The sequence below is a fragment of the Spermophilus citellus genome (assembly GCF_964194105.1).
Source record: "Spermophilus citellus genome assembly, chromosome: 4".
Taxonomy (NCBI): domain Eukaryota; kingdom Metazoa; phylum Chordata; class Mammalia; order Rodentia; family Sciuridae; genus Spermophilus; species Spermophilus citellus.
Window position 1 is genome coordinate 154041809 of NC_138185.1, and position 19575 is coordinate 154061383.

The 19575-nt window shown below is 38.0% G+C and overlaps 1 protein-coding gene across 7 annotated transcripts in view; it reads left to right on the forward strand.

Annotated features, from left to right (window-relative positions):
• The window catches only part of KIAA0586, a 139489-nt gene that overhangs the window by 15801 nt on the left and 104113 nt on the right, over positions 1-19575 (forward strand). For all 7 annotated transcript variants that reach the window (XM_081289316.1, XM_081289314.1, XM_081289312.1 and 4 more), the window contains exons 6-8: positions 570-744; positions 1932-2153; positions 19279-19432. In XM_081289316.1, the coding sequence (XP_081145442.1) occupies positions 570-744; positions 1932-2153; positions 19279-19432 (551 nt within the window). The remainder of the gene's footprint in view (positions 1-569; positions 745-1931; positions 2154-19278; positions 19433-19575) is intronic.

Sequence of the window (19575 nt, forward strand, 5' to 3'; positions counted from 1 at the left end):
CCTCAAATTTGTAATCCTTCTGCCTCAGTCTCTCAAGTGGCTGGTATTACAGGCATGCATCACTATGCTTGGTTTATATTTCTTGATTACATATCCTTATAACTGTGACCATGCCTTTTCCACATATATATATATATAAGTCCTATTTTCTGAAATAACATCACTGCCTTCAGGGAATTATCTTATATCTTTAGTCTTTAGTGACTCAAACCTTGATAAACTTCATTAACAAAATGACTTTGTTTGATATGAAATTTAATTTTTTTTTCTTTTTTGACACCAGGGATTGGACCCAGGGCTACTTTATTACTGAGCTACATCCACAGCCCTTTTTACTTTTCATTTTGAGACAGGTCTTGCTAAATGGCTGAGACCAGTCTTGAACTTGTAATCCTCCTGTTTCAGCCTCCCAAGTCAATGGGATTACAGGAGTGTGCCACCATACTTGGCAGGTGATTTAATTTTTAAAAATCAAGAAAATTACCTTCAGCAGATGACCACTTACAGGTATTTCTTGAAGTGGGTCAGCATAGCTTATTGAATATATTTTATTCCTTTTTTATTGATAGAGCGCGAAGCATGCCTATCTTTAAGGAAGTAAAGGTACATCTTTTAGAAGATGCTGGCACAGAAGAGAATACTGTTACACAGGAGGCCAGAACTTCACCCAGTGCCATTGATTCTGCTACAACTGTAGCTGCAGCAACTGCTGCTGCCATTGCAACAGCAGCTCCACTGATAAAGGTATATTTTTCTCTCCAGATATTCTGAATATACTTTGTGAAATTTTATAAAAATAACTGTTAAGATGCTCTAAGTAGTTGTGTCCAGCTATAGACTAAGAACATTCTGGTTGATCTCAAGTTGAAAAAATTTTACCATGTGTGGTTGTGTATTACTTCTCAGAAGTTATGAAAATTACCCTTTCATTGCTCTGATGGTGCTAGTGAATCCAGGACTTCGTAGCACTGAAAGTCACAAATCCTAGGAAGCCTCTTAGTTCTGGGTAACTTGGATGATTGGTCATCCTTATTTGAGAACTAGAAGACAGCTTAGATTATGTAGACCTAACCTGTTAGTTTGTAATGGGAAAGGAGAACCACGGCACAGGAGGAAAAAGATTTTAGAGCTAATAGGTGGGAGAGCCAAGATGAGAACTCAAGACTGCTAACCTAACTCAGTTTTACATTAGTGAAGTATAAAAAGTTGTTTTCTTGCTATTTCTGTCTCTTTAATTTCCACTTAAGTATTTCTTATTTCTGGGCTGGGGATGTGGCTTGGGCAGTAGCGCGCTCGCCTCGCATGCGTGCGGCCTGGGTTCGATCCTCAGCACCACATACCAACAAAGATGTTGTGTCCGCCGAGAACTAAAAACTAAAAAATAAAATAAATAAATATTAAAAATTCTCTCTCTCTCTCTCTCTCTCTCTCTCTCTCTCTCCCCTCTCTCACTCTCTCTTTAAAAAAAAAAAACTAAAAAGTATTTCTTATTTCTGCATTATAAACTTCTATGAGGCAAAAAATTTTTTTTAATGAGGGGCTGGAGATGTGGCTCAAGCGGTAGCGTGCTCGCCTGGCATGCATGTGGCCCGGGTTCGATCCTCAGCACCACATACAAACAAAGATGTTGTGTCTGCTGAAAACTAAAAAAATAATAAATAAATATTTTTAAAAAATTATTTTTTAATGAGAGGAAACATAGATCTAAGGATTATGATCTCCTACCCTTTACTTTTTAATTTTTTTTCTGACTTTTACTTTTGTGACTAAAAATAAAGGCATCAAATCATCAGAGATACAGTGAGTAAAGGTTCTACTTTGACAATTTCTCAAATCACTTGCTATAAATAACCTTCTTTGTAATTGGCCATATTTTATTGTTTTTCTGTATTATAATATAAAAAATTATTTTGTAATTTTTATCCTTTTAGGTGCAGAGTGATTTGGAAGCCAAAGTTAATTCTGTTACAGAGTTACTTAATAAGTTACAGGAGACGGATAAACACTTACAACGTGTTACAGAACAGCAAGCAAGCATTCAGAATAAAGAAGAGAAATTACATTGTCACGATCATGAGAAGCGAATGAATGTATTTATGGAGCAGCAAATTAAGCATCTTGAAAAATTACAACAGCAACAAATAGATATTCAGGTATCTATAAGAAAGCCAGTATATATTTCACGATTTTTTTAATCACTTGCATATCCAAGTTAATTTTCATTGCTAATTGTAGTAGTTCATTAGATTGTAACAGTTTTAGTTTTTAAATCATGATTTGCTTGCCAGGTGGACCAGAGTATGTATGTTCTAGCTTAAAGTATTGCTTAATTATTTTTCCCTCTTTTTGTGGTCTTTTTTTTTCACACTTTTTTAAAAAATTTTTTGGTAGTGGTGATTAAACCCAGGGGGTACTTACCACTGAGCCATATCCCCAACCCTTTTAATTCTTTTTATTTAGAGATAGGGTCTTGCTATGTTGCCCAGTGCTGCTTTGCTAAGTTGCTGAGACTGACCTGGAATTTGTGATCCTCCTATCTTAACCTTCCAAATCACTGGGATTATAGGCATGCACCACCACGCCTTACTGTTCACACCATTTTTAAAGCAATGATTTGTTTATATAAGCAGTTCTTAGCTTGAGAATGTGATCATAATCACTTGGAGAGCTTTATAAAAGTACACGTGCTTGAACCTCTCAGATTCTGAGAGAGCAAGTCTGAGGTGGTACCTGGCAATCTTGAAAACTCTGATTCTGATGTGCACTCTTGGATGAGAACAACCTTCTGTACATATTTGCTTCTGTATATAATTAATTAAAAGAATGACAATTTTTTAAATTTAATTTTTTATTGTAATTTGTTATATATGACAGCAGAATGTATTACAGTTCCTATTACACATATAGAGCACAATTTTTCATATCTCTGGTTGTATACAAAGTATATTCACACCAATTTGTGTCTTTATACATGTACTTAGGGTAATGATGTCCATCTCATTTCACTATCTTTCGTACCCCCTGCCCCCTCTCTTCCCCTCCCACCCCTTTGCCCTATCTAGAGTTCGTCTAATCCTCCCTTTCTCCCCCTTCCAACCCCACTATGAATCAGCCTCCTTATATCAGAGAAAATATTCGACATTTGGCTTTTGGGATTGGCTAACTTACTTAGCATTATATTCTCCAACTCCATCCATTTACCTGCAAATGTCATGATTTTATTCTCTTTTATTGCTGAGTAATATTCTGTTGTGTATATATACCACAGTTTCTTTATCCATTCAGCTACTGATGGGCATCTAGGTCCACAGTTTAGCTATTGTAACTTGTGCTGTAATAAACACTGATGTGGCTGTGTCCCTTTCGTGTGCTGTTTTTAAGTCCTTTGAGTATACACTGAGGAGTAGGACAGCTGGGTCAAAAGGTAGTTCCATTCCAAGTTTTCCAAGGAATCTCCATACTGCTTTCCATATTGGCTGTACCATTTTGCAGTCTCACCAGCAACGTATGAGTGTGCCTTTTTCCCCACATCCTCGCCAACACTTATTGTTGTTTGTATTCTTAATAGCTGCCATTCTGATTGGAGTGAGATGAAAGAGTAGTTTTGATTTGCATTTCTCTAATAGCTAGAGATGTTGAACATTTTTTCATATATTTGTTGATTGATTTTATATCACCTTCTGAGAAGTGTATGTTCACTTCCTTGGCCCATTTATTGATTGGGTTATTTGTTTTTTTTTTTTTTTTTTTTTTGGTGTTAAGTTTTTTGTGTCTCTATAATATCCCAGAGATTAGTGCTGTATCTGATGTGCATATGGTAAAAATTTGCTCCCAAGCTGTAGGCTCTCTTTTCACCTCCCTGATTGTTTCTTTTGCTGAGAAGAAGCTTTTCAGTTTGAATTTATCCCACTTGTTGATTCTTGATTTTTTATTTCTGATGCTATAGGAGTCTTGTTAAGGAAGTCGGGGCCTAATCTGACATGTTGAAGATTTGGGCCTCCTTTGTCTTCTATTAGGTGCAGGATCTTCAATCTAATTCCTAGGTCCTTGATCCACTTTGAGTTGAGTTTTGTGCATGGTGAGAGATAGAGGTTTAATTTCATTTTGTTGCATATGTATTTCTAGTTTTCCCAGCACCATTTATTGAAGAGGCTATCTTTTCTCCAATTATGTTTTTTGGTGCTTTTGTCTAATATAAGATAATTATAATTTTGTGGGTTAGTCTCAGTGTCCTCAATTCTGTGCCTTTGGTCTACCAGTCTAGGTTGGTGCCAAAACCATGCTGTTTTTGTTACTATTGCTCTGTAGTACAGTTTAAGGTCTGGTATAATGATGCCACCTGCTTCACTATTCTTGCTAAGGATTGCTTTAGTTATTCTGGGTCTTTTATTTTTCCAGATGAATTTCGTGACTGTTTTTCTATTTCTATGAGGAGTGTCATTGGGATTTTGATTGGTATTGCATTAAATCTGTATAGTGCTTTTGGTAGTGTGGTCATTTTGACAATATTAATTCTGCATATCCAGGAACTCAAGAAAGATCTTTCCATCTTCTGAGGTTTTCTTCAGTTTTTTTTCTTTAGCATTTGGTAGTTTTCATTGTAGAGGTCTTTCACCTCTTTTGTTAGGTTGATTCCCAAGTATTTTGTTTTATTGAGTCTATTGTAAATGGGGTAGTTTTCCTAGTTTCTCTTTCAGAGGATTTGTCACTGATATACAGAAATGCCTTTGATTTATGGGTATTGCTTTTGTATCCTGCTACTTCCCTGAATTCATTTACTAGTTGTAGAACTTTTCTGGTGAAATTTTTTAGGTCTTCTAGGTATAGAATCATATTGTCAGCAAATAGTGCTAATTTGAGTTCTTCTTTTTCCTATGTGTATCCCTTTAATTTCTTTCGTCTAATTGCTCTGGCCAGTGTTTCAAGAACTATGTTAAATAGAAGTGGTAAAAGAGGGGCTGGGGTTGTGGCTCAGGGATAGAGAGCTCGCCTACCATGTGTGAGACTCTGGGTTTGATCCTTAGAACCACATAAAAAACAAAAATGAAGACATTTTGTCCACATATAATTAAAAAATAAACATTAAAAAAAAGAAGTGGTGAAAGAGGGCATCCCTGTCTTGTTTCAGTGTTTAGAGGGAATGCTTTCAATTTTTCTCTATTTAGAATGATGTTGGCCTGGGGCTTAGCATAGATAGCTTTTATAATGTTGAGACATGTTCCAGTTATCCCTAGTTTTTCTAGTGTTTTGAACATGAAGGGGAGCTGTATTTTGTTGAATGCTTTTTCTGCATCTATTGAGATGATCATATGATTCTTATCTTTAAGTCTATTGATGTGATGAATTACATTGATTGATTTCCATATGTTGAACCAACCTTGCATCCCCGGATGAACCCCACTTGATTGTGTTGCACTATGTTTTTGATATGTTTTTGCATTTTTTTTTGTTTAGATTTTTTTTCTTTTTTTTATGTTTTTGTATTTGATTTGCCAAAATTTCATTGAGAATTTTTGCATCTATGTTCTTTAGAGATATTGGTTTGAAGTTTTTTTTTCTTTAATGTGTCTTTGCCTGGTTTTGGAATCAGCATGACATTGGCCTCATAAAATGAGTTTGGAAGTGCTCCTTCCTGAAATAAATTGAAGAGTATTGGTATTCTTCTTTAAAGGTGTTATAGAACTTGGCTGTGTATCCATCTGGTCCTGGGCTTTTCTTGGTTAGTAGGATTCTGATGGTGTCTTTTATTTCATCACTGTTTAAATTGTGTGTGTATATCATCCTGATTCAATTTGGGCAAATCATGAGACTCTAGAAATTTGTCAGTGCCTTCGATATTTTCTATTTTATGGGAGTACAAGTTTTCAAAATAATTTCTAAGTATCTTCTGTATTTTTGTAGTGTCTATTGTGATATTTCCTTTTTCATCACGTATGTTAGTAATTTGAGTTTTCTCTCTCCTCTTCGTTAGCATGACTAAGGGTCTGTCAATTTTATTTATTTTTTCAAAGAACCAACTTTTTTTTGTCAATTTTTTCAGTTGTTTCTTTTGTTTCAATTTCATTGATTTCAGCTCTGATTTTAAGTATTTCCTGTCTTCTACTGTTTTTGGTGTTGATTTGTTCTTTTTCTAGCACTCTGAGGTGTAATGTTAGGTCATTTATTTGTTGACTTTTTCTTCTTTTAAGGAATGAACTCCATGCAATGAACTTTCCTCTTAGTACTAAATACCTTAATAGTGTCCCAGAGATTTTGATGCGTTGTTATCTGTGTTCTCATTCACCTCTAAGAATCTCTTTTTTTTTTTTGAGAATTTTAATATTTATTTTTTAGTTTTCGGCGGACACAACATCTTTGTTTGTATGTGGTGCTGAGGATCGAACCCGGGCCGCACGCATGCCAGGCGAGCCCGCTACCACTTGAGCCACATCCCCTGCCCCAAGAATCTCTTAATCTCTTCCTTGATGTCTTTTGTAACCCATTGTTCATTCAGTAGCATATTATTTAGTCTTCAGGTGTTGGAGTCGCTTTTATTTTTTTATCTTATCATTGATTTCTAATTTTATTTCATTCTGATCTGATCAAATGCAGGGTAGTATCTCCACTTTTTTGCATTTGCTAAGAGTTGCTTTGTGGTATAATATATGGACATTTTAGAGAGGGATCCATGGGTTGCAGAGAAGAAAGTATATTCATTTATCGAAGGATGAAATATTCTGTATATGTCAGTTAAGTCTAAGTTATTGATTGTATTTTTGAGTTCTCTAGTTTCTTTTTCAGCTTTTGTTTGGAAGATCTATTCAGTCATGAAAGAGGTATGTTAAAGTTACCCAAAATTATTGTGGTCCATTGACTCTCGAACCTGAGAAGAGTATGTTTGATGAACGTAGACGTACATTGTTTGGGGCCTATAAATTTGTTATTATTATGTCTTGTTGATGAGTGGTTTCCTTAAGGAATATGAAATATCCTTTTTTATCCCTTTTGATTAACTTTGGCTTGAAGTCTACTTTATTTGATATGAATATGGAAACCCCTGCTTGCTTTCGCATTCCATATGTGAGTGGTATGATTTTTCCCAACCTTTTACCTTCAGTTTGTGGATGTCTTTTCCTATGAGATGAGTCTTTGGGAGATAGCATATTGTTGGGTCTTTTTTTTTTTTTAATCCAATCTGTTATTCTGTGGTTTTTGATTGGTGAGTTTTGGCCATTAACATTCAGGGTTATTATTAAGACATGATTTGTGTTTCCAGCCATTTTTGTTTATTTTTGAAAGAGGTGTGTTAAAGTTACCCAACTTGACTTGCTTTCTCCTTTGATTAGTTTTTCCTTTAGTGTAATAATACCTCCCTTTGCTCTGTGACTTGCAGTGTCGGCTGACTTCAGAGCCTGTATGAAGTTCCAGGTGCAGACAGGCTAGTGCACATAGGGGACTATGTCTGCTGCTGTAGAGTCCCAAGATGGGGGCAACCCGGTGATCCCCATTGTTAGATCAGGGTCCACACAGGGGTGGCAGTTGGAGTTCCTACCCTGCTGGGTGTCCTCTGTGGGGGCTTTGTCCATGATTTCTGCTTGAATGAGTGGCCAAAAGTTCTTTGCGGGTTCTGCTGTCGACCTCTGGTCTCACTTGGGTATCCAGTAGTCCTGCGTAGGTGAGTAGTTGGGAGACCTACTCAGATGCTGAGGCCTGGAGCCCTAGATGGGCAGGGTGCTTCCTGGGAGGGTGGGGAGTGATAATATCATTGGCAGAGAAGCTGTATTCTCACTACTTGAATCCCACATCACAGAGCTATGCAGAATGCTGCCTCCCTCAGCCCTGCCATCTTGGATCTCCTCAAGAATGACAATTTTTAATGTCTTTTGAATATGAGGTTCTGGCTTATTACAGAAAGAAGAATTATCTTCTCAAAGAGCTGAGTACACAGTTACTTGTTTCGTTTGGAATTTCCAAGTCTTGGAATACTGTTCAATCCTCAAGCTTTATTTTTTTTTTAAAGAGTGAATGCCATTGGGGCTGGGGTTATGGCTCAGTGGTAGAGTGCTTGCCTAGCATGTGTGAGGCATTGGGTTCTATCCCCAGCACCACATAAAAATAAATAAACAAAATAATGATATTAAAAAAATGACACCATGTTTTAAAAAAAAGAGTGGATGCCATTGTATATTACTTTTTTTTTTTTTTAATAAGAATCACATTTATTTTTTTTTTTAAAGATAGAGTGAGAGGAGAGAGAGAGAGAGAATTTTTAATATTTATTTTTTAGTTCTCGGCGGACACAACATCTTTGTTGGTATGTGGTGCTGAGGATCGAACCTGGGCCGCACGCATGCCAGGCGAGCGCGCTACCACTTGAGCCACATCCCCAGCCCTGTATATTACTTTTTTTCCTGGTTAATGCACAATTTTAGAACTCAAAAAAATTATATTAAGTTAGAACATTCAGAAGAAAGTACAAAAATAAGTTTATTAGATCTTAATATAGTTTCACAAAGTGAAGATTAAAGTGCTACAATTTTTAAAATTTAATTTTTTGTAATTACTATGACATATTAATTGTACAAATTAATGGGATTCACTGTCATGTTTCCAGACATCTTTTATTGATCAGGTCCATCCATCCTCTAACTGTCCCTTTCCCCACCCCAACATGTACTTTTCTCAGTCCTTAGTAATCCGTCTTCTTTCAGGTAATTTTTTTTCCTAATTTCCACATATGAGAGAGAACATGTGATATTTGTCTTTCTGTGTCCGGCTTATTTAGCTATATCCCCAGTCCTCCCATTCAATCCATTTATTTGCAAATGACAGGATTTCATTTTTCTTTATGGTTAAATAATATTCCTTTGTGTGTGTGTGTGTATGTATATATATATATATATATATATATATATATATATATATATATACATACACACACACACACACACATACACTGTGTTTTCTTCATTTATTCATCTGTTAAACAGGCATCTAGGCTGGTTCCATATGTTGACTGTTGTGAATAGTACTGCAAAAAACATGGGCATGCGGGAATTTCTTTTGAATGCTGACTTCATTTCTTTTCGATATATAGCCAAGAGTGGGATAGCTAGAGCATATGGTAGTTTTCATTTTAGTTTTTTTTTTTTTTATTATTTTATTGTTGGTTGTTCAAAACATTACATAGTTCTTAATATACCATATTTCACAGATTGATTCGAGTGTGTTATGAACTCCCATTTTTACCCCGTATACAGATTGCTGTGTCACATCAGTTACATTTCCATTGATTTACAAATTGCCTTTCTAGTGACTGATGTATTCTGCTGTCTATCCCATTCTCCACTGTCCCCTCACCCCTCCCCTCCCCTCCCCTCCCCTTCTCTCTCTCCATCCCCTCTACTATAAATCGTTTCTTCCACTTCTATAATTTTCCTCCTACTCCTCCTTTCCTCTTATATGTAATTGTGTATAACCCTGAGGCTCACCTTCCAATTCCATGCAATTTCCCTTAACTCTCACTTTCCCTCCCGCCTATCATCCCTGTTTAATGTTATTCTTCTTCTCCAGCTCTTCGTCTCTACCCTGTCCTTGGTTACTCCCTTTATATCAAAGCAGACATTTGACATTTGTTTTTTAAGGATTGGCTAGCTTCACTTAGCATAATCTGCTCTAATGCCATCCATTTCCCTCCAAATTCTATGATTTTGTCATTTCTTATTGCAGAGTAATACTCCATTGTGTATAAATGCCACATTTTTTTAATCCATTCATCTATTGAAGGGCTTCTAGGTTGGTTCCACAATCTTGCTATCGTGAATTGTGCTGCTATGAACATCGATATAGCAGTGTCCCTGTAGCATGCTCTTGTTAGGTCTTTAGGGAATAGACCGAGTAGGGGAATAGCTGGGTCAAATGGTGGTTCCATTCCCAGCTTTCCAAGGAATCTCCATACTGCTTTCCAAATTGGCTGCACCATTTTGCAGTCCCACCAACAATGAACAAGTGTACCCATTTCCCCGCATCCTCGCCAGCACTTGTTGTTGTTGGACTTCTTAATGGCTGCCAATCTTACTGGAGTGAGATGGTATCTTAGGGTGGTTTTGATTTGCATTTCTCTGACTGCTAGCGATGGTGAGCATTTTTTCATGTACTTGTTGATTGATTGTATGTCCTCCTCTAAGAAGTGTCTGTTCAGGTCCTTGGCCCATTTGTTGATTGGGTTATTTGTTATCTTATTATCTAATTTTTTGAGTTCTTTGTATACTCTGGATATTAGGGCTCTATCTGAAGTGTGTGGGGTAAAGATTTGTTCCCAGGATGTAGGCTCCCTGTTTATCTCCCTTATTGTTTCTTTTGTTGAGAGAAAACTTTTTAGTTTGAGTAAGTCCCATTTGTTGATTCTGGTTGTTAACTCTTGCGCTATGGGTGTCCTATTGAGGAATTTTGGGCCTGACCCCACAGTATGTAGATCATAGCCGACTTTTTCTTCTATCAGACGCCGTGTCTCTGATTTAATATCGAGCTCCTTGATCCATTTTGAGTTAACTTTTGTGCATGGCGAGAGAAAGAGATTCAGTTTCATTTTGATGCAAATGGATTTCCAGTTTTCCCAGCACCATTTGTTGAAGATGCTATCCTTCCTCCATTGCATGCTTTTAGCCCCTTTATCAAATATAAGATAGTTGTAGTTTTGCGGATTGGTTACTGTGTCTTCTATTCTGTACCATTGGTCCACTCGCCTGTTTTGGTACCAGTACCATGCTGTTTTTGTTACTATTGCTCTGTAGTATAGTTTGAAGTCTGGTATCGCTATACCGCCTGATTCACACTTCCTGCTTAGCATTGTTTTTGCTATTCTGGGTCTTTTATTATTCCATATGAATTTCCTGATTGTTTTATCTATTTCTACAAGAAATGCTGTTGGGATTTTGATTGGGATAGCATTGAACTTATAGAGAACTTTTGGTAATATCGCCATTTTGATGATGTTAGTTCTGCCTATCCATGAGCAGGGTATATTTTTCCATCTTCTGAGGTCTTCTTCTATGTCTCTTTTTAGGGTTCTGTAGTTTTCATTGTATAGGTCTTTCACCTCTTTTGTTAGGTTGATTCCCAGGTATTTTATTTTTTGGGGGGATATTGTGAATGGAGTAGTTGTCCTCATTTCCGTTTCAGAGGATTTGTCGCTGATATACAGGAATGCATTTGATTTATGCGTGTTGATTTTATATCCCGCCACTTTGCTGAATTCATTTATTAACTCTAATAGTTTCTTTGTAGACCCTTTTGGGTCTGTTAGGTATAGAATCATATCGTCTGCAAATAGTGATAATTTAAGTTCTTCTTTTCCTATTTTTATGCCTTTAATTTCTTTCGTCTGTCTAATTGCTCTGGCCAGTGTTTCGAGGACTATGTTGAACAGAAGTGGTGAGAGAGGGCATCCCTGTCTTGTACCAGATCTTAGAGGGAATGCCTTCAATTTTTCTCCATTCAGAATGATGCTGGCCTGTGGCTTATCATAGATTGCTTTAACAATGTTGAGGTATGATCCTGTTATCCCTAATTTTTCTAGAGTTTTGAACATAAAGGGATGCTGTACTTTGTCGAATGCCTTTTCTGCATCTATCGAGATGATCATATGGTTCTTATTTTTAAGTCTATTGATGTGGTGAATAACATTTATTGATTTCCGTATATTGAACCAGCCTTGCATCCCAGGGATGAATCCTACTTGATCATGGTGTATAATTTTTTTGATATGTTTTTGAATCCGATTCGCCAGAATTTTATTGAGGATTTTTGCATCTAGGTTCATTAGAGAAATTGGTCTGTAGTTTTCTTTCTTTGAAGTGTCTTTGTCTGGTTTAGGAATCAGGGTGATGTTGGCCTGGTAGAATGTATTTGGAAGTTCTCCCTCTTTTTCTATTTCCTGAAATAACTTGAAAAGTATTGGTGTTAGTTCCTCTTTAAAGGTTTTGTAAAATTCTGCTGTATACCCATCCGGTCCTGGGCTTTTCTTAGTTGGTAGTCTTTTGATGGTTTCTTCTATTTCCTCTATTGTTATTGGTCTGTTTAGGTTGTCTATATCTTCCTGACTCAATCTGGGCAGATCATATGACTTAAGAAATTTATCGATGCCTTCACTATCTTCTATTTTATTGGAGTATAAGGATTCAAAGTAATTTCTGATTATCTTCTGTATTTCTGAAGTGTCTGTTGTGATATTGCCTTTTTCATCCCGTATGCTAGTAATTTGGGTTCTCTCTCTTCTTCTCTTCGTTAGCATGGCTAAGGGTCTGTCAATTTTATTTATTTTTTCAAAGAACCAACTTTTGGTTTTGTCAATTTTTTCAATTGTTTCTTTTGTTTCAATTTCATTAATTTCAGCTCTGATTTTAATTATTTCTTGCCTTCTACTTCTTTTGCTGTTATTTTGCTCTTCTTTTTCTAGGATTTTGAGATGATATATGAGATCGTTTATTTGTTGGTTTTTTCTTTTTTTAAGGAATGCGCTCCAAGCAATGAATTTTCCTCTTAAAACTGCTTTCAATGTGTCCCATAGATTCCGATATGTTGTGTCAGTGTTTTCATTTATCTCTAAGAATTTTTTAATTTCCTCCTTGATGTCTTCTATGACCCATTGATCATTCAGTAACCTATTGTTCATTCTCCACGTGATGCATGATTTTTCCTTCCTTCTTTTATCGTTGATTTTCAGTTTCATTCCATTATGATCAGATAGGATGCATGGTATTATTTCTACTCCTTTATATTGTCTAAGAGTTGTCCTGTGACATAATATATGATCTATTTTTGTGAAGGATCCATGTGCTGCTGAGAAAAATGTGTAACTACTTGATGTTGGGTGGTATATTCTATATATGTCAATTAAGTCTAGGTTGTTAATTGTGTTGTTGAGTTCTATAGTTTCCTTATTTAACTTTTGTTTGGAAGATCTGTCCAGTGGTGAGAGAGGTGTGTTGAAGTCTCCCATGATTATTGTATGGTGGTCTATTAGACTCTTGTACTTGAGAAGAGTTTGCTTGATGAACGTAGCTGCACCATTGTTTGGGGCATATATATTTATGATTGTTATGTCTTGTTGGTGTATGGTTCCCTTGAGCAGTATGCAGTGTCCCTCTTTATCCTTTTTGATTAACTTTGGCTTGAAATCTATTTTGTTTGATATGAGTATGGACACTCCTGCTTGTTTCCGCAGTCCATATGAGTGGAATGATTTTTCCCATCCTTTCACCTTCAGTCTATGTATATCTTTTCCTATCAAATGCGTCTCCTGTAGGCAACATATTGTTGGATCTTGTTTTGTGATCCATTCGACTAGCCTGTGTCTCTTAATTGGTGAGTTTAAGCCATTAACATTTAGGGTTATTATTGAGATTTGGTTTGTTCCTCCAGTCATATTTGTTTATTTATGTTACTAAACCTGATTAGTTTTCCTCTTTGGTTACTTTCCCCCCTTTACTGTCCTACCTCCCACTGATGGTTTTCAATGTTATTTTCAGTTTCCTCTTCCTGTAATGTTTTGCCAAGGATTTTTTGAAGGGATGGTTTTCTAGCTGCGAATTCTTTTGTTTATCGTGAAAGGTTTTAATTTCATCTTCCATCCTGAAGCTTAATTTCGCCGGATACACGATTCTTGGTTGGAGCCCATTTTCTTTCAGTGTTTGAAAAATGTTATTCCAGGATCTTCTAGCTTTCAGAGTCTGTGTTGAGAGATCAGCTGTTATCCTGATTGGTTTGCCCCTAAATGTAATCTGCTTTCTTTCTCTTGTAGCTTTTAAAATTCTCTCCTTATTCTGTATGTTGGGCATCTTCATTATAATGTGTCTAGGTGTGGATCTCTTATGATTTTGCACTTTTGGCGTCCTGTAGGCTTCTAGGATATGGGATTCTGTTTCATTCTTCAAGTCTGGGAAGTTTTCTCGTATTATTTCATTGAATAGATTGTTCATTCCTCTGGTTTGGAGCTCTGTGCCCTCCTGTATCCCAATGACTCTTAAGTTTGGTCTTTTAATGTTATCCCATAATTCTTGAATGTTCTGTTCATGGTTTCTTAGCAGTCTTGCTGAGCTGTCTATGTTCTTCTCAAGTTGAAATACTTTGTCTTCATTGTCTGATGTTCTATCTTCTAAGTGATCTATTCTGTTGGTAGTATTGTCAATTGAGGTTTTAAGTTGGTTTATTGCTTCCTGCATTTCTAGGATTTCTATTTGTTTGTTTTTTATTACTTCTAACTCCCTGTGAAATTGATCTTTTACTTCCTGGATTTGTTTCTGTAGTTCCTTGTCAAAGTGATCTTTCATTGTCTGATTTTGCTGTCTCATGTCTTCCTTGAGACTCCAGATCATCTGAAGCATGTATATCCTGAACTCTTTATCTGACATTCCATCTGTTGCAGCTATTACCTCTTCTAGAGTTGAGTTGACCTGCATTGCTTGTGGTCCTTTCTTTCCTTGTCTTTTCATGTTGCTTGCGTTTCTTTCTGCTTCATGAAACTGTTGTGTTTTTGAAATTTTTCTCCCTGTTTATTTATGTTGCTCTTGTATATTTGGGATATCTCTCTTGTAGGGCGGGTAGTGGCTGTGATCCTCCTCTAATCAGGGTGATCTATCCACTACGCTGGTTGGTCGTAGGTCTGCCCGCCCTGCGGGCACGGGTGGCTGCTCTACTCTGCCCCCACTCCAATTGCAGTGACGTTCCTACCACGTCCTCGGATCGTTGGTCCTGATCCGGACGTGGGCAGCAGCTCTTCTCCACCCCTACTCCAATTGATGTGACGTGTCTACCACGCTGGTCGGCCTCCAAGCCTGTTCCGCCGGTGGGTCTCAGATCTGCCCACCCTGCGGGCCTGGGCGGCAGTTCTGCTCAACCCCCATTCCCAGTGGGGGTACCTAACTGCCTCTCCAATGGGTCTCTGGGCTCCTTCCGGACGCTGGCGGCGGCTCTGTTCAACCCCCACTCCAACCAGTGTGACGTGACTGCCTCGATGCTACTCGTCCACCACACTGGCCGGCTGCCGAGCCTGACCTGCCAGTGGGACGCAGGACTGCCTACCTTGCAGGGTCAGACGGCAGCTCTTCACGGCCTCCACTCCAAGTGGGTTGACTTGGCTACCCTGCCGTCGGGTCGCTGGTCCTGTTCCAGGCGTGGGCGGCTACTCTCCTCGGCCCCAGCTGCAGTTGAGGTGTCGCGATACCATACCGGCGGGACCCTTAGCCTGCTCTGGGCACAGGAGGCAGCTCCACTCTGCCCTCCAGGCCCCCGCAGCACCCAGCAGGGCCCGGACCAAGAAGCAGTCCCTGTAGGATCCCCAACCCTGAGCCAGAGCCGTTTCGGGAGCCAGGAGCCGGTCTCTCTGATCCCCGCCACTTTCTGCTAGGAGCAGGCTCCTCAGGGCTACCGCCTCGGGTTCCCCAATCCCAGGCCAAACCCGCCCCGGGAGCCCAAGCCTGGCCGCACCAGACTGCCCTGCTCGGTGCCCAAACCTGGCCGCACCAAACTCTCCCTGCTCGGTGCACGCTCCCCTGGGAGCAGAGTCTAAGACGCACTTCCCGCGGGCTCCCCAGCTCCGGGTCAAAACTGTTCCAGGAGACAGAGTCCCGCTGCCCCTCGTCGCAAGTTTCACTTGTGGCTGGCCTCAGCTCGCGGTCTCTGCAGGCTCCGCGGCCCTGGGCTCAAGCAGCCAGAACCCAGCCTCTCCGATCCCTGCCACACTCTGCTCGGAGCAGGCTCCACAAAGGTACCCCAGCCTCAGGCTCAGGCAGCCCCGGGAGCCGGAGCCTGGCAGCTCCAACCTCTCCCAGCTCAGTGTACGCTCAGACAGGGGCAGGGTCAAAGACACAGTCGCCGCGGGTTCCCTAGCCCCGGGCCAAGAAGGATCTCCCGCCCTGGGCCAAAGCAACCCGGGGAACTAGAATCTGGCCGCTCAAAGCCCGGCGCCCGCCTTGCCTTGCCAGGGGTGAGGCCTGAAGAGTATTCTCCTCAGAGTTTCCAATCCCGAGCCTGAGCGATCTGTCTGCGCGACGCAGGCAAATACCAGCCTAGATCTAGACCTGTTCTGTAGTTGAATGAGCCCAGATCAGTAGAAAACAGGGATGATTGCATCAGCTCTCCATGATGGCGGCTGCAGTCCTCCTCCGTGTTCCGACCGGTGTCGGGAATCGAACTGGACCGATTCTCTCCTGTATTTCAAAGCTGGAATTCAGCACTCAGCGCGGCCAGTGTGCCACTGGCAGGAGCCTGCAGAATCCGCTTCGCTGTAATCCCGCTCTGGTACCTCGCGGCTCTCATTTTAGTTTTTTGAGGAAACTGTGTCCTGTTTTCTATAGTAGTTGTCCTAATTTCCATTTCTACCAGTCCGTATATTAGCATTCCATTTTCTCCACATCCTTGCCAGCATTTAAAAAATTTTTGGTAATAGCCATTTTAAATGGCTAAGATGAAATTTCTTCCTTCCTTCCTTCCTTCCTTCCTTCCTTCCTTCCTTCCTTCCTTCCATTCTGGGGATGGAACCCAAGGCTTTGTGCATGCAAGGCAAGTACTCTACCAACTGAGCTATCTCCCCAGCCCTGATGGTATTGTAGTTTTGATTTCCACTTCCCTGATGAGTAATATTATTGAGAATTTTTCATATATTTGTTAAACATTTTTCTTTTGAGAAGTGTCTATTCAGATCATTTGCCCATTTTAATTGGATTACTTATTTTTTTGTTAAATTTTTAAAATTCTTTATATATTCTTGATATTAGTCCTCTATCAGAGGAATAATTAGCAAACATTTTCTCTCATTCTGAAGGTTGTCTCTTCACTCCATTAATCATTTACTTTGCTATGCATTAGCTTTTTAGCTTGATGAACTTCTGTTTGTCAAGTTTTGCTGTTGTTCCTACGCTTTGAGAGACCTATCCAGAGAATCATAATATATATATATATATATATATATATATATATATATATTTTTTTTTTTTTTTTTTTTTTTTTGTACTGGGTTAGAACTAGTGGCGCTTTACCACTGAGCTATATCTGCTGTTTATGGATACCCAGTTTTCCCAGCATCATTTATTAAAGAGGCTGTCCTTTCTCTAGTTATGCATTTGGTCCTTTTGTTGAGGATCAGTTGGCTCTGGATGCATAGGTTCTTAAGTTTGTTCCAATTTTTTTTTTTAATGTCAATACCATATTGTTTTTATTACTGTGGTTCTGTAGTTTATCTGGAAATCAGGTATTATTATGCCTCTAGCTTTGCTCTTTTTGTTTAAGGAAGCTTTGTTTATTTATTTTTTTCTGTGCTTCATATGAATTTTAGGATTGTTTATTCTAGTTTTATGAAAAATGTGATTGATATTTAGATGGAGGTTGCACCGAATCTGTAGATCTCTTTGGGTCATAGGTAATTTTGGTTGTGGGCTTGTTGTACATAGCCTTTATTATGTTGAGGTATGATCCTTCTGTATCTAATTTGTTTAGAGCTTTTGCCATGAGTGGGTATTGAATTTTATCAAATATACTTTCTGTGTTTGAGATGATTTGAAATGAATATGTGATTTTTGTTATCCTTCATTTTATTTTTGTGATATATTATTTTATTGATTTGCATATGTTGAAAACCATCCTTATATCCCTGGAATAATAACAACTTTATCGTGACTATATGATCTTTTTGATAGGCTGTTGAATTTGATTTGCAAGTATTTTATTGAGGATTTTTACATCTGTATTCATTAAGGGATATTGGTCTTTAAGTTTTCTTTTTTTGGTGTGTTCTCATCAGGTTTTGTTAACAGAGTAATGTCAAGACTTCTTTACAAAGCTTATCTTGAGCTTTTCATGAGATTTTTAAAATTAATTTATTTATTCTAATTTGTTATATATGACAGCAGAATGCATTTCAATTCATATTACACATATAGAGCACAATTTTTCATTTCTCTGGTTGTACACAAAGTAGAGTCACACCATTCGTGTCTTCATACATGTACTTAGGATAATGATGTCCATTTCATTCCACCATTTTTCATGAGAGTGAAGATAGTATTTTATTGGAATGACTATAGGCATACAAATTCAAGTTTTTGTAAGTACTCACGCCTGACTAAAATTGCGTATGTAGCGTATTTTCTAGAGAGAGGCTGGAAATGATTTGATCAGAATGCCAGTACACAGTAGATAAATAACTTTCTTCTCTGAGCCTTGAGTTCTTTGCCTGAAAAAATTTTTTTTCCTTTCTCTTGACTTTTCTTTTTGTTCACAATAAAAGGAGATGACACACTTGAAAAGCACATTTATTTCTTGATTTCTGTTTCTGTATGTTTTGCTGGGGCTTAAATCCAGGGCCTCCAGTGTGCTAGGCAAGTGCTCTACCACTGAGTTTCACCTCCAGCCCAGCTTGATTTTTTAAGGACAGGGTCCTGCTTTGTTGTAAGTGCCCATCCTTTCATAACTAAATGCATAGTTTATTGACTCTGGTTTTGGAAGGACAGAATCTTTGCTAACTCAGTTGTGTTATGTATAAAGCTTGTACTTAACAGAGAAAGTTGAAGTTGTGGTGACATAGTAGATATATTAATCATTCAGTAACTGCTTAAATGAAATTAGTTATCTGTCCCATTTCATTTATTTAAAGGGAACTCAACCTACTTTTAGGAATTCTATAAAATGATGTCTATTTTAGCTCTTGTTGATCTGACTTAAAACTCTCTTTTGAAATCATTTTCATTAGTTAAAATATATATTTCAGGTATTTAAATTAATGGGGCTGAAAACAATGTTGTCACTTTAATTCCCATTATATATAAATGCATATACTGTTGCTGCTACTAAGCATAAGCATGGCTTTTATTTGAGTGCTTACTATCAAACCTTTTTCTAACCTTTACTTCAAATGATGTCTTACACTGCAGGATTTAAAAGATGAAATGCTTTGGTTTTAAATTATTTGGTGAAAGTAGAGGTCTAGAGTTAGGGCCCTTCCTTATTGGTCCTCTCTTAGGCTGCTTCCATGATTCTAAGCCCTTTCTGAGGTAGAAAGGAAGGCACTGAGGCTAGAATGGTTAAAGAAAATGATTAACAGCACAGAGTAGTTAGACAGCCCAGTCTTTACTCCCTCCTTCCATAGTATTTCTGTTACTACTGCAGTGATAGTTGCTGTGTTAGGAATATATTCTCATTGTTTCATAAATGTAATAAAATTGTTTACAAGTCCAGTAAGAAATCTCAATATACTTTATCATCATACTAAATGATATTTGAAATTAATAATTTTATTTTTTCTAGACTCATTTTATTAGTGCTGCATTAAAGACTAATAGTTTTCAGCCTGGTAGCATGCTTCCTTCCAGAGCAGTGGAAAAGTATTCTGTAAAACCAGAACATCCTCATCTTGGTAGCAGCAATATATCTTCACAGCACACATATACTTCCAAACAAGGTAAAAATATTTGATTTCTTATAGACTAAAAATGTAAGGATTTTCTTTGTGGTATATGAATTGAAAACTTATTTACTAAGTGGTGAGATTCTTACAAAATTTCTGAGTCTTTGTGTTATAAAATTCTTTTTATAGATTAAGTA